We start from the raw sequence: 14,116 nt of genomic DNA, 5'->3' as shown, positions 1-14,116 counted from the left end.
GAATATGTAGGAGTCCACCAGGTCAAATGAAAAGGCTTGTGAGAATTTTACATACCGGCATACTTTACTAGTGGGAATGCAACGTGATATAAGCAAATGGAAAAGCTTGTTAATTTTTTACATACTTGAATTCTTTACTAGTGGGGAGGAAATCCTGGTGATACCTGACAAGACAAACTTATATATGCATTTATTCACTCAGAGGGAAAAACTCAATAATTCTCTTGCAAAAATAAGAAAATATGAATGAACAAGGCTTTTCATAGCAACACTATTTAAAATACCAAAAGACTGGAAATAGCATGTATGTCCATCGATAGGGGATGGTTGAATAAACGATGGCACAGCCACACGATAGAGTACTATGCAGCTGTAAAAAGAAATAAGAAAGATCTCTGTATACTGGAAACAGTGTTAAGTGGGAAAACAGCAAATTGGATTCATTTTTTTAATTGAAAGATAAACCATGAAAAATTATAAATGGTGACCTGAGGAAGAAGCAAAGAACATGATGGAAGGTGCAGGAGTAGAAGCTGGATGTGTCTCCATACACTTCCTTTTGTAGACTTGACTTTGAAACTATGTAAATATCTTACATAATTCTAAAATAATATTATATTTTAAAAATAGTCCCCTCAGTTCACACCCACTGGGATGGCTATTATAAAAAAGAAGCTAACAAGTGTTAGTGAGAATGTGGAAAAATTGAAACCCTTGTGCACTGCTGGTGGGAAAGTAAATGGTGCAGCCTCTATGGAAAACAGTCTGGAGGTTCCCTGAAAAATTAAACAATTACCATATTACCCATCAATTCCACTTCTGGATATACACCCAAAAGAAGTGAGAGCAGGAACTCAGACATATGTGCACACCCATGTTCACAGAAGCACTATTCACAATAGCCCACAGTGGAAACAGCCCAAATGTCCATCAACAGATGAATGGATTAACAAAATATGGTCCATCCCTACAATGAAGTATTATTTATTCTTTAAAAGGAAGGAAATTCTGACACATGCCACAATATGGATGAAACTTGAAGACATTTTGTTAAGTGAAATAAGTCAGTCACAAAAGACAAACATGATTCCACTTATATGAAGTCCCTAGAGGAGTCAAATTTATAGAGACAGAAAGTAGTTGGTGGGTGCCAGGAGCTGGGGGGGGGAAGTTAGTGTGTAATGGGGACAGAGTTTGAATTTGGGAGATGAAAAGTTCTGAAGATGGATGGTGGATGGTTGTTCAACAATATGAATATACTTAATGCTAGTGAAATGCACACTTAAAAATGGTTAAAATGGTAAATTTTATGTTATGTATATTTTACCGCAATAAAAAAGTAATGTGGTATTATCTCACTTGAATGGCCCAGTTACTCTCAATTGCATTTGTTGTAGTACAATATTTCAATGTTTAAATGTTATAGTACAATATTCCAATGTTTAAATGGAGGGGCAAGGGGGAATAGTGAGGTTAATTTTTTTATAATAATAACAGATTGATAATAATAATTACAACAATATTATCTGTTATTTGAGGTGCTTTTTAATTACACAGTGTTTCTAGTTGCACAATTATAATGCATAATCTTATTACGAGGTGTTGTTTTTATTGTTTTTGCTATTTTCAAAAGTTAAAAATCTAAAGCTTCAGGTTAATAACATAACTACAGAAAGATACTATTTCAAGTGACATTATAACAGTAATTTTTTGTGTAAGAGAGACACATCGATTGGTTGTATCCCACACACACCCCAACTGGGGCCGGGGAACCAACCTGCAACCCAGGTATGTGCCCTTGACCAGGAATCCAACCCATGACCCTTCCATGTGTGGGCCAATGCTCTAACCACTGAGAATGCTGGCCAGGGCATAGCACAGTAATTTGATGGCACACCCCCAAGGGGATATACCCAAAGAACAAAAAGAACCAGAAAAAAGCCTTAAACTGTTTTTCAATAATCGCATTGTTTAAGGTACTGTTGGTATGTTGTTATGAAATTTGATCCGGGTGTATTGTGGAATAAAGGAAATGTTGGTGTCATTATCTGAATTTTCAGCATGTGGAAAAGAAAATACAAGTATAAGATTGAACAGGTTAGGTAAAAGTCATGTAATCTTGAGTATGAATTGGAAATATCAGCATAAATTTATGATGTATTTGATTTAAAAAAAAACAAAACATTGAGAATTTCTGTCCAATGATAAGACCTAGAGACAACAACTAACCCAGTAGCCACCAGCACCCCTAGCACCTTGATTGTGGTCTCTTAATACCACTCTCCAATCAAAGGAACAAGAGCTCCTCCCAGGCTTGAGGCAAGAAAAGTACAAGATGTTCCTAGATTCTCTGGTTACATCATAAAGTAAGAAAGCAACTCAAGGGTCCTGTCAAAAGAACTCCAGAGTCAAAGTGGAGAGGATCCCACTGGCCAAAAAAGGAATAATAATTTGATTATCAGCAATGATAAGAGCTACCATGTATTGACCCATTTCAGTAAATTCATGGGTGCATAAGTAGATAGGAAAGTAATCTCATTCTTTACCTTTGGGGAATGTTAAGGAGCCCAATAGTTATTTTGGAAACTGGGGGGGGGGGGATCCAGCACTTATCTTTCCCATGTGAATTGTACCACTGGGTAACCAAATGGTAGAGGAGAGTATTTCTCTCTTTCCAGAGGTATTCCAGGTAATAAATGAAGAAAAAATACCATTTTAATATCACTCTGTTGTAGCTTCTAATGAATTAATAGATTTAGGCAATGATCATCAAGTGAGATAACATTGCAGAAGAGAGACAGTGGGTGGAGGCTATAGAAGAAATAAGATGGCTCGCCCAGCCGATGTGGTCCAGTGGTTGAGCATCAGCCAGAGCACCAAGAGGTCACCAGTTCAATTCCCGGTCAGGGCACATATCCAGGTTTCAGGTTCGATCCCCAGCAGGGGTCGTGCAGGAGGCAGCCAATTGATGTTGATGTTTCTCTCTCATCCATGTTTCTATCTCTCTCTCCCTCTCCCTTCTTCTCTCTCTAAAATCAATAAAAATTTTAAAAATTAAAAAGATGGTTCATGAGTTGACATATGTCAACTGGATGATGGATATACATCAGGGTTCATTATACAATATTTTGAATGTGTTTGAAATTTTCTAATTAGAAAAATGTTTAAAGCCCTTTGCCTTGTGTCATTCTATCGAAACAGGCTGATGACAGCCAGGAGCCTGTAGGTGCTGGGTAAATATTTCCCAGGGAGTGCCAACATCTGGCCCCATTTACCCCACACTTGTTCCTGGCCTCTAGCATACTGCGGAGGACTGAGCTCATGATTTCACTATAATATCCAGTGTTCTCAGTTACAAAACTCCCTCCTCTCCTCTTCCAGCACCAGGTGTCAGATTAAATCTCACCTTTACTCTCCCAGAAAGACACAACTTAAGTCAACTTCTGCCCACCGGGGACTGTAGAATAGCCCCAGCTGGAGGCTGTGGGGCTGATTACTCACACCATGACTTGCTTTTCCCTTTGGCAAATTGGGTTTGACCAATTCTGGAACGGGCTTGCCCTGGCTTCAATGATTTTGCTGGAGTTCCAGACTGGCTTAAGGCCCAGCCCTAAGGCCCAGCTGGCTGCTGAGGGGCCAGGGCCAGTAGGGAAGCCTGGAGTTGGACAAATGCCCCTGCTGCAGTAATAATACATGACCAGAACGTGGGAGTCTGGTCATAACAGATTATCTTGTGGGCTGGACCTCAGCTGGGGAGGCTGGGGCAGGTGGGGAGATAGGCAGAAATGACTCCTTTCTCGTCGAATGCTTTCCAGATGTTAGCATGGTCCTAGATAGTTTAATTCTCACCGTAACCCTATGAGGCTGGTACTGTTGTCCTATTTTAGAGATGGACAAAATGAAGGCTAGAGATTAAGCCACTTGGTCCAGCTGGTAAGCAACAGACTGAGAATTTGAATCCGGGTGGGCTGGCTGAGCACGGGTCAGCAAACTTTATTAAAAGGCCACATAAAAATAATTGTACAACAATTTGTATATAAAGTTTGATTAAAACCTATTTTGAAAAAATTTTAATGACCACATAAATCCAAGCTAAATGAAATCACTATACTGAAGAGATATCTGCGCCCCCATGTTCACTGCAGCACTATTCACAACGGTCAAGACGTGGAAACAACCTAAGTGTCCATCGATGGATGACTGGGTAAAGAAGAATAAATAGATGATTGATTGATAGATAGATGATAGATAGATAGATAGATAGATAGATAGATAGATAGATAGATAAATAGATAGATAGATAGATATAGATAGATATGAATATTATTCAGCCATAAGAAAAAAAGAAATCCTACTGTTTGCAAAAATGTGAATGGAAGTTGAGGGCATTATGCTAAGTGAAATAAGTCAGACAGAAAAAGGCAAATACTGTATGATTTCATTTACATGTTGCATCTAAAAAAAAAAAAAAAATCAACTCATAGAAACAGAGAGTAGAATGGTGGTTGCCAGGGCCTGGGCGATGCTGGCTAAAGGGTACAAACTTCTAGTCATAAGATAAATAAGTTAAATAAGTTCTGAGAATCTAATGAACAGCTTGGTGACTATAGTTAACAATACTGTATTATATGCTTAAAGGTTGCTAAGAGAGTAGATCTTGAAAGTTCTCACCACACAAACAAAAAGGTAACTATGTGAGGAAAAAATGTGTTAACTAATCTTATCGTGGTAAACATTTTGCAGCATGTACATGTATCAAATCAACTCATTGTATACCTTAAACTTACACAATGTTATAGCTCAATAAGCTGGGGGAAAGGAAGAAGTCACACAGTAAATATTTTCAGTTTTGCAGACTAAAAGGTCTCTGTCAAAACAACTGAATTCTGCTGTTGGAGCATGAAAACAGTCATAGGCAATATATAAACAAATGGGAAAAGATGTATTCCAATAAACCTCCATTTCACATAAACGAATATTCCATACAATGGAATGTCATTCAGCCATAAAAAGAATCGATTCATGATAAAAAGTACTGATTCATACTATAATGTGAATGAACCTCGAACACATTATGCTCAGTGAAATTTGTAAAAGCCAGACACAAAAAAATCACATAGTGCAGGATTCTGTTTATATGAAATATCTAGAACAGGCAAATTCATAGAGACAGAAAGCAGATCAGTGATTGCCAGGGGCTTGTGAGTAATGGAACGTGACTGCTTAATGGGCACAGGGCTTTATTTCAGGTTGATAAGAATGTTTTAGAACTAGATAGAAGTGGTGGTTGCACAACATTGTGAAGGTACTAAATGCCACAGAAGTGTACACTTTAAAATGGTTCATTTTATGTAAGGTGAATTTCATCTTGAGGAAAAAGAAAACCGTTCACAACACAGATAGCTGGTTCATAGGCTGTAGTTTGCTGACTCCTGCTATACAACAAAACCCAGAGCTGAATAAAAACATAGGCATATAAAATCTTAGCTCAAAGCCCTGCACACAGCAATTATTATTATTACTATTACTATTATTAGGAACTTCATTACTATTATATTACTGCTACTATTATATTACTAACTCTGACCTTAGCCCCAAGCCTAGTCCTGCCCTAAGTTTCTTTTCCTCTGACCTCTGGCCCTGATTCCAGCTTCATTTCAGATCCAGGGCCCAGGGCTCTGCCTGTTTGTGTCATTGCTACTTCCATTAGGGCTGTTCCCACCCCTGAACAGTGACAACTTTCATGAGACCCCAAGACTTTCTGCAGCCTGGAGGGGCTTTGACCTACACTGGCAGGTGGACTTCATGAGGTGGGAGAAAATATGGGTGGGGGCGATTCATCCTTGGAACCCCAGCCTTTTTGCTTCCTCCTAGGCCCAGCCTAGACCAGGTGGCATTGATCAGGTGTGGGTGCCTGCACGATTGTGTATGTATGCGTGTGTGTTTCACAACCCAACCCCAAACTGGCCCCACATCCTCAACCAAGCCTTTCATGTACTCATCAGTCCCTCCCTGCCACCCATTTGGTTCCTTCTGGGCACTTCTGGGCAACCTATGAGGGCTCAGCATCTCCTAGTCTCAGGGAGATAGAACTAGACAGAGAAACACCCAGCCCTGTATGAACATACCTGGGTTAAAGAAGGAGACTCCAGTCTAGGGAGCCAGGATGGGAAAAAAGGGAAGCCAGAGGTAATCAGGGAGGCTTCCTGGAGCGAGTATCTTACCCTAGGAGGTCACAAACCCCTGACCGACCCTAAAGGAAATGCAGGCTGGTCATGACATTTCCGTGGCTCAAACTCAACCCACCCTCTGCCACCAACTCCAAGTTTTAAAAGGGAATCAGGGCTGCCTCTCTGGCTGGCCCATGAATTCCTGGGTGAAGTTGCTCTGCAGCCAGTCTGCAAACACTTCCCCAGGGTGAAAGGTCATAATTATATTGACCTTGTCTCAACCGCAGACTAGTGAAAACATGCACTGGACTTGGAGCCCTCCCAGTTCCTAGCTTTGTGACCTTGGACAGTTTACTTAACCTCTCTGAGCTTACCCTCCTGCTGGGTAAAATGGGCATAAGGTGGTTAAATAAAACCACAGCCACAATCAGTGGGACAATCAGCGGGACAGGATCCATAACGCTGAATCAAAGTCATTCCCAGACCAGGTAGACATCAGGTGTGATCTCGCGTGACAGCCACCCCCACAGCATCTCAGGGCTCCCCTTTGGTCTATGCAGACCCACTGGGGTCAGGGTGAGGGAAGTGAACACAGAGACAGGATCAGAAATCCTGAATTTTTCTTTCACCTCTGGCTCCAGTAGTCTTTGCACAGCATTGTTCCTGATCTTGTCTTTATCTAAAATGTTGATAAATACTTATCTAAAATGTTTGTTCATCATGGACTTTTTGCATTCACTTTGGTCTATTAAAATATTGCATTAAAATATTACTTATCTTGATGACTGAGATTTTTTGGCACCGCCTTAAATTTTGTGAGTGAGGAAGATGCTTCGCTCTCCTCATTCCAGTCCCTGCCCCAGATGAACACACAGACCACTTCCTACACTTGGTTCTACGGGGGAGAGCCCCATCCCAAAATCCTTGGAAAATGGAACTCAGAGGATATTTCCTCAGATTCCCCTGGGGAGTGGCCCCATTTACTCTCCCCATGAGGACATTACTCCTGAGCCCCCCTGTGTACCCAGCTTTGTGCTGGGTGATGCTGAGTCCCCAGAAGGGAAGATACTGCATATCTGAGCAGGCCCTACCCTGGGGAATCCCAAGCCTGGCTCAGCCTGGGCATTCCCGGGCCTGCCCAGGGCCTGGCCTTTGCTGAGCACCCAGCCTAGTGGGTCCCCCGGAAACTCCCCAGGCTAGTTTCGGGGTGGGAGGCCCACAGTGAAGCAATTTACACAGTAGCCCCAGTCACATTAAGCCCATCCCACTGGAAGCTCAAATAAAGGGGAAGCAGGCTCACTTCAGCAGGACTCAGACACAGCCCCGGGAGAAGAGAGAGGACGGACCCCTCACTGTCAACCCAGGTGAGCCAAGAAATCGGCTCCTGGGACAATCCCTGCTTTCAGCCACATATAGTGGCTTGGGATCAGGAGCTGGAAATGGATGAGAGAAGACATCTCCGTAGTCCCCTGGGCTCACAGTGAGCCTTGGCAAAAATACTCCCCAGTCCCTGTACTCACTGTCTCTGCCTGAGCCTGAAGGGCAGGTAGCCAAGGCAGGAGGCAGTGCTAACTTCAGGCATGTCCTTCTCTCCCCTCCCCCAGCAAAGCCAGTCTTACCAGTTGGGCTGGCACCTGAGAGTCCCCTGTGGTGCCCAGCAACAGCTACTGAATGACCAAGAAAGGGGTAGGATGGGAGAGCCCCTGATACCCACATGTCCTTGACCCAGGGTACTCTGACCCCACGCCCCTGCTGCCTCCCACCCACAGCTCTGCAAGAGGCAGCCATGTCATTCACCCCTGGACTTTGACAGTGGCCAAAGGCACCACTCAGTTCTCCATGCCTGTCTCCTTCTAGCTCTGCCGAAGTCTCTGCTGAGGTCAACCAAATATGACCCTGCGAAGCTGGAATCCCACAACAGTAGTCCAGGGTATCCTCTGGATCCTGCTTGGATTTTTGCTGTGTCCGGAACCAGGGACAGGTAGGTCAGAAGGTAGATCCCTGTGGCAAGAACAATCAATTCTGAAGAAGTGTACTGCTGTTCCCTCTATGTCCAGCCCTGTACAGGGTAAGACTGGAGTCCCCAGGAGACCCCGGTCTCGAGGAACCTCCAGTCTGGGGACACAGATGCTCCCAGCCCTACCAGGTCAAGGCAGGGGTTGGGGAAAGGCCTTGTGCCAGAAGAGCAAAAATCAGGAAGGATTCCTGCAGGAGGGGACACAGATCTAGGACAGGAAGGAGAAGAATTTTAGTTGGGGAGAAGCAGGAAAGGGCATTTTAGGCAGAGAGAAGAACAGAGTAATTACAGTGTGGACGGTTTGGAGAAGAACCCTAATTCCTGGGTTCATAATTGTGCCTCTGCCACTTCCTATCTGTGTGAGCTTAGGCAGGTCATTTAACCTCTCTGTGCTCATAGAGTCATTGTAAAGATTAAATTTGTTAAGTTATGTAAGTCACCTAGAATGGTGGCTGGTACATAATAAATGTTTAATAAATGTTAGCTATTATTCAACATCCCACCCCAGCCCTGAGCCCAGCATTTCTGGGTTCCAGATTCAGCTGCTGACTTTTCCCCCACAAGACACAGGCCCATCCTCTCCTACACTGAGCATCCTCCAGACACCTAGCCCTTTAAAATCTCCCAAAGTCCAATCTATCACCAAAAACTGTCCATCTTTCCCTCAAAATACCTGGGGACTCTTCCCATTTTGTCCATCACACTGCCATCGCCCTAGCTTTGGCAATCTTTATTGCTCACCTCCACACCGTTTCCCCTTCTCTCCTCTAGCCAATTCATTCTCCACCGGCAGCCAAAGGGGCAATCTTAGAATGCTAGCCTGAGTGCATCTCGCTCCTGCTCATGAACCTGCCATGGCTTCCCGATGCTCACAGATTATCTAAGCTCATTAACCTGTTATCTGTGCCTTAGTTTCATCATTTACATGAGGATGGTGTTGGGGGGTCACAGGGTTGTCATATAGAGAGCAGAGGGCGTTGAGAAGATGTGGAAGCAGGAAGCTCAGGAACAGGGGGTGCTGGGCTGCTGGGCTAACGCCATCCCTCCTCCTGCAGCATCCCTGCCCCTCCTCATGGACTCTGTCATCCAGGCTCTGGCTGAGCTGGAGCAGAAGGTGCCGGTTACCAAGGCCAGCCACACTGTCTCTGTGTGGGATCTGTCAGCCCAGGACTCTGATCCCCATGATCCCCTCCATCACTTCCTACTAGAGGGACGAAGTCTCGCATTCACCAAGTTGGATCCTTCCACACTGAGTCCAGAGCTGCGAGGCCTGACTAAGGAGGTGGCCCGACACGGTGTGCAGGGCAGGCAGGAATACGGGGTTGTGCTGGCACCCGATGGCTCGACGTTGGCTGTGGAGCCTCTTCTGGAAGGGCTGGAAGCTGGGCTGCAGCGGCACAGGATCATAAACTTGCCCTTGGGCATCCCAACCACCCCTCCAGGTGCCGGAGACACCTTTCCAGATGTTGGGGTGGTGGTTCCTGATGTAAGAGTCACCTTCCCAGGACTCAGGGATGCCTCTCCAAATGTCAGCTCTGCAGATGTCGAAGCTATGTCTCCAAATGTTAGAGTCACAGATCTCAATGTAGAATCCAGCTTTAAAGATGTCCTAGCCCCCTCTCCAGATGTCCAAGTTACCTCTCCAGATGACCAAACCTCCTCTCCAGATGCGAAAGCAAAGTCCCCAACCACTGTGGACAGCCTCCTGGTGGTCACCTTGGCCAGAAACCTGGGTCTGGCCTTCCTCCAGGGCCCCCAGACCCAGAGCTACCCAGGCCTGGGAGCTGAGGGCTGCTGGGACCAGGTCTCTGTCCCCAGGAACTTCACACTCCTGGACCCTGAGGCATCACCACTTACCACTGCCTTCCTCAATGGTGCTCTGGATGGGATCCTTCTTGGGGACTACCTGAGTGGAGTCCCTGAGCCCCTGCCACCCCTCAGCCACCTCCTGAGACAGTACTATGGAGATGGGGTGGCTGGAGACCCAGGATTTCGCAGCAACTTCCGCCGGCAAAACGGAGCTGCTCTGACTTCAGCCCCTGATCTGACCCAGCAAGTGTGGGGCACCCTCATCCTGCTACAAAGGCTGGAACCAGCACACCCTCAGCTGCAGGGCATGAGCCAAGAACAGCTGGCACAGGTGGCCACCCGTGCCTCCAAGGAGTTCACTGAAGCCTTCCTGGGTGAGAAGGGTCCCCAATCCCTGTGACCCTCCCTCTCAGACACAGACCACTGTCAGCCCCATGTGGTTAGGGGGATTCCAGAGGGAGCAATAAAGCTCTGGTTGGGGAGCCAGAGCAGCTGTACAGGTGAGGAAAAGCTATATTTGAGTCTTGAAGGATGAATAGGAGCTCATCGGACAGCAAAAAAAAATTTTTTTAAGTGAGAAAGAAGGCATTACAGGAGATGGGCTCAGCACATGCAAAGACAGAGATTGGAATGGAAGTTCAGCCAGTTACTCATGTGAATCTTTCAGTGAGTTGCTTCACTTTTCTGAACCTCACTTTCTTCAGTGAAGCAGGGTAAATCTACCTCTCGGATTTACTGGATGGTTTGAGAAAGATGGAATCATGTAAAGCAAGTAGCACACAACTGGAGTGTAATAAATGCGGGCCAAGATTCCTCTTTTCAGTGTGGCTGTCCCTCCTAGGGCTCAGAGCAGGGCCAGCTGCAGAGAGTGTTGTAAAGATCCTGGGTTGAAAAGATCCTTGAAGTCTGAACTACAGTTCTTGGGGTGTATCGTGAAAGGGGCGGGAGTCATAGTCGATACTCCGATAGAACAGAGATGCTGTTGGATTAGTTAAGGTAGATTCCAAAGGAGGCCAGTGTGGTGTGAGACTGAACTGTCCTCAAATCTGGAAGGAGGCTGAGGGAGTGGCCCACAGGCGCACTCTAATGGAGGTGCAGGCGGCAGGAAGAGAAACGCCGGCTGACCCCAGCCCTGGACGCCCTTCCCCGCAGGGTGCCCGGCCATCCACCCCCGATGCCGCTGGGGTGCGGCCCCGTACCGGGGCAGCCCGACGCCGCTGAGGCTGCCGCTCGGTTTCTTGTATGTGCATCACACGTACGTGCCGGCGCCTCCCTGCACCACCTTCGCGCGCTGCGCTCACAACATGCGCTCCATGCAGCGCTTCCACCAGGGAACGCACGGCTGGGACGACATCGGCTACAGGTAGGCGGGGCCTGCGAGGGGCGGGATCTAGTCCTCCGCGGAACCTAGGTGGGCGGAGCCTAACGCAGGGGGCGGGTTGGACCAGGGCAAACCCGAAGACATGGAGGCGTGGGGTGGGCGGGGTCACGGTGGAGAGAGGCGTGGCCTATACGGGGGTGGGGCCTTTGCGGCGGGGCCCACGCGGTACCCTTGGATACGAATGGGACAGGGGAAGGAGGCGGGGCCTGGGGGAAGGGCAGGACCCGTGGTAAGCGCTGGGGCTGGAACTGGGGCAGAGTAGTGATGGGGTTGGGCCTAAGACGGAGCTGGGCTGTGAATTGGGCTGGAGCTAGACTTCAGACAATGGGAGGGGGCTGGACAGAAAGGGGCGCGGCCATGTCAGAGAAACTGGAGGGTTACTGGAGCGACACTTGGTAGAGGAGGGGGACGAGGCTGGGCCAGGCACAGTGCAATCAGGCTGCACTTGGCACAGATATGGGGCAGGGCAACCCTGACGCCGCACGTGCCTGCCCCCCTCTCCTCCGCAGTTTCGTGGTGGGCTCAGACGGCTACGTGTACGAGGGTCGCGGCTGGCACTGGGTGGGCGCGCATACACGAGGCCACAATTCCCGCGGCTTCGGCGTGGCCTTCGTGGGCAACTACACCGCGGAGCTGCCTGCTGAGGCCGCGCTGCGCACGGTGCGCGACGTGCTCCCCAGGTGCGCGATGCGCGCTGGCCTCCTGCGGCCAGACTACAAGCTGCTCGGCCACCGCCAGGTCGTGCGTACGGACTGCCCCGGCGACGCGCTCTTCCACCAGCTGCGCACCTGGCCGCACTTCGACGAGGTGAATCCGCGACGTCAGCACAACCTTCTCCTGCGACCCTTCTGACACAAGCTCAACCCCTGACTCCTGACCCCTGCCTGTCAGCCCAACTTCAGCAGGCCCCTCCCTTTCCTGTAACCCCTATACCCGCACAGCCTCAGCCAGGCCCCTGGTCTCCCTTGCAGCTCTTCTATTTGTGCAACCTAGTCCCAGCCTTTAAGTTGTTATGCTCACAACATTTCCTACCCCCTGTCCTCTGCCTGTACAACCTTAGCCTAGCCTCTGACCTAGCCAGCTTGCTGTTTGCCCAGCCTCCAATACCTCTGCCCTCCCAACCAGGCCATGGACCTTGATTCCTGCAGCATCTCCTCTGCCCTCACAACTTCAGCCTGGCCTGCATCACCTCTAGCCAAGTCACAATGCTTCTGCCTGCACAACCTCATCCCAGTCCACCTAACCTTGGCCTCACCCCTGCCGCCTATCCAAAAGATCTCTGTATACACAACAGTAACCTAGCCAGTGTCCTTCTACAGAAAACCCCTTTGCCTGCACATCCTCTGCCCAGCTCCTTACCATATGTTGCAGTCTTCTGCCCAATCTCAGTCCTGAGGATGCTTGCTCAGCTCCAGCCTCCCTGACCCTTGATGACAATCCTTATGCTGCAGCAATCTAGGCCCAACCAGTACACCCTTTTCCCAGCCCCTGACCTCGATTTCCAAACATGTCTACTCACACACCTGCGCAATCTTGTGCTACCTACATGCTTCCATTCTATTGCATCAAGCTGGCCTGCAGTCAGCGTTGTACCCACCCCCTCTCTTCCTTGTGCAGAGAGTCCCACCATGAGGAAAGGAGACCCAGCCTCACCCCAACCCCCAAGCCTCACAGTCTCTTGTCTTTTCTAGACTGTAAAGTCAAGAACTGCCAGGAGGGCCTCCAGGAGATCCAAGAGGAAGCCACCTCCAGTGACCCTGCCAGCCACAGACCTCCAATAAAGAGATTCTGTGTCTATGCAACATTTGTGTTTGCACATGTCGTCTTAGTTTGGGTTTGCCAAGAATTAGACCCCGAGACAAGAATTCCAGTGCAAGGAGTTTGGGAGGTGATCCCAGGACATATCATTTGGGGTACAAAGAAGAGAGGTAGGAAAGGGAAGGCATCCCAGAGAGGGTGCTTTATCAAGCAAGTTGGCACTGAGGACACATGGAGCTCAATCCCGCTGGGGACCTCTGGAGGACAGTGTAGAACACGCATCTCAAAGTCATCCCACCCACCCACTGAGGGAAATGGGGTATTTGATTATCCAACTTCCATAGTCATTGGCTGAGGGCTGCTCTCAGGGAGGTGCTAATTCTCTGGAACTTTTGGGCTGCTTGTTGCATGGGCTCCATCTGTCAGATAAAGTCCTCCAGCAAAAAAATGCAGGGAACTGGGAGTGGAGCCAGTATGCAGTGAGGTGATAAACACTCAGGGATACAGCAGAGCACAGGAAGACTCCACGTGTGTGCTGTGAGTGGCAGTGAGTGCAGTGAGTATGAATAAGATGGGCATATCTACGGTATGTACACCTGCCTGGACACATCCAGCTCCAGAAGGGTCTTTGGCCCTCACTGAACACCTTCCTTCTCAGGATGGGTTATAGAATTTGTGAGGCTCAGCACAAATTAAAATGCAGGGTCCCTTGTTCAAAAAGCAAGAACTTCAAGACAGCAAGAACAGAGCATTAAATCAAATGTAGTGTGGAGCCCTTCTGAGTGTGGGGTCCTGGGTGACTGCACAGGCCACACACCCATCAAGGTGATCTTACCCACCCAACCCCCTGGATTCTGGTCTCCCTTGCCTTTTCAAAAACTGTTCCTTCTACCCAGCATGCTCTTCCCATGGCCAGCATCTTCTCATGCTTCAGGTTGCAAATGTCACCTCCTTGTGGACGTCTTCCTGGATTTTTCCAAC

At 47.9% G+C, this 14,116-nt stretch overlaps 2 protein-coding genes across 2 annotated transcripts in view; one reads left to right on the top strand and one right to left on the bottom strand.

The window, feature by feature from the left end:
- LOC308556324 (olfactory receptor 1f45-like) overlaps positions 1-14,116 on the bottom strand; it is a gene marked incomplete at both ends in the record, with an annotated part of 504,663 nt that overhangs the window by 123,350 nt on the left and 367,197 nt on the right.
- PGLYRP2 (peptidoglycan recognition protein 2) lies at positions 7,994-13,177 on the top strand. Its single transcript, XM_081136788.1, has 5 exons — positions 7,994-8,151; positions 9,243-10,370; positions 11,149-11,359; positions 11,887-12,184; positions 13,069-13,177. Exons 1-5 carry the CDS (start codon positions 8,061-8,063, stop codon positions 13,156-13,158), a joined length of 1,818 nt encoding a protein of 605 aa, XP_080992914.1. The 5' UTR covers positions 7,994-8,060; the 3' UTR covers positions 13,159-13,177.

This window comes from Miniopterus schreibersii (genome assembly GCF_964146895.1).
Source record: "Miniopterus schreibersii genome assembly, chromosome: 4".
NCBI classification, from domain to species: domain Eukaryota; kingdom Metazoa; phylum Chordata; class Mammalia; order Chiroptera; family Miniopteridae; genus Miniopterus; species Miniopterus schreibersii.
This window is presented reverse-complemented; position numbering and strand designations above follow the sequence as displayed.

Bases quoted from the DNA above. Each gene is read 5' to 3' on its own strand.
- PGLYRP2 (XM_081136788.1), top strand. From the start codon at position 8,061: ATGACCCTGCGAAGCTGGAATCCCACAACAGTAGTCCAGGGTATCCTC. The intron at 8,152-9,242 runs GTAGGTCAGAAG...CTCCTCCTGCAG, and splicing joins GTGTCCGGAACCAGGGACAG to CATCCCTGCCCCTCCTCATG. The intron at 12,185-13,068 runs GTGAATCCGCGA...TGTCTTTTCTAG, and splicing joins CCTGGCCGCACTTCGACGAG to ACTGTAAAGTCAAGAACTGC.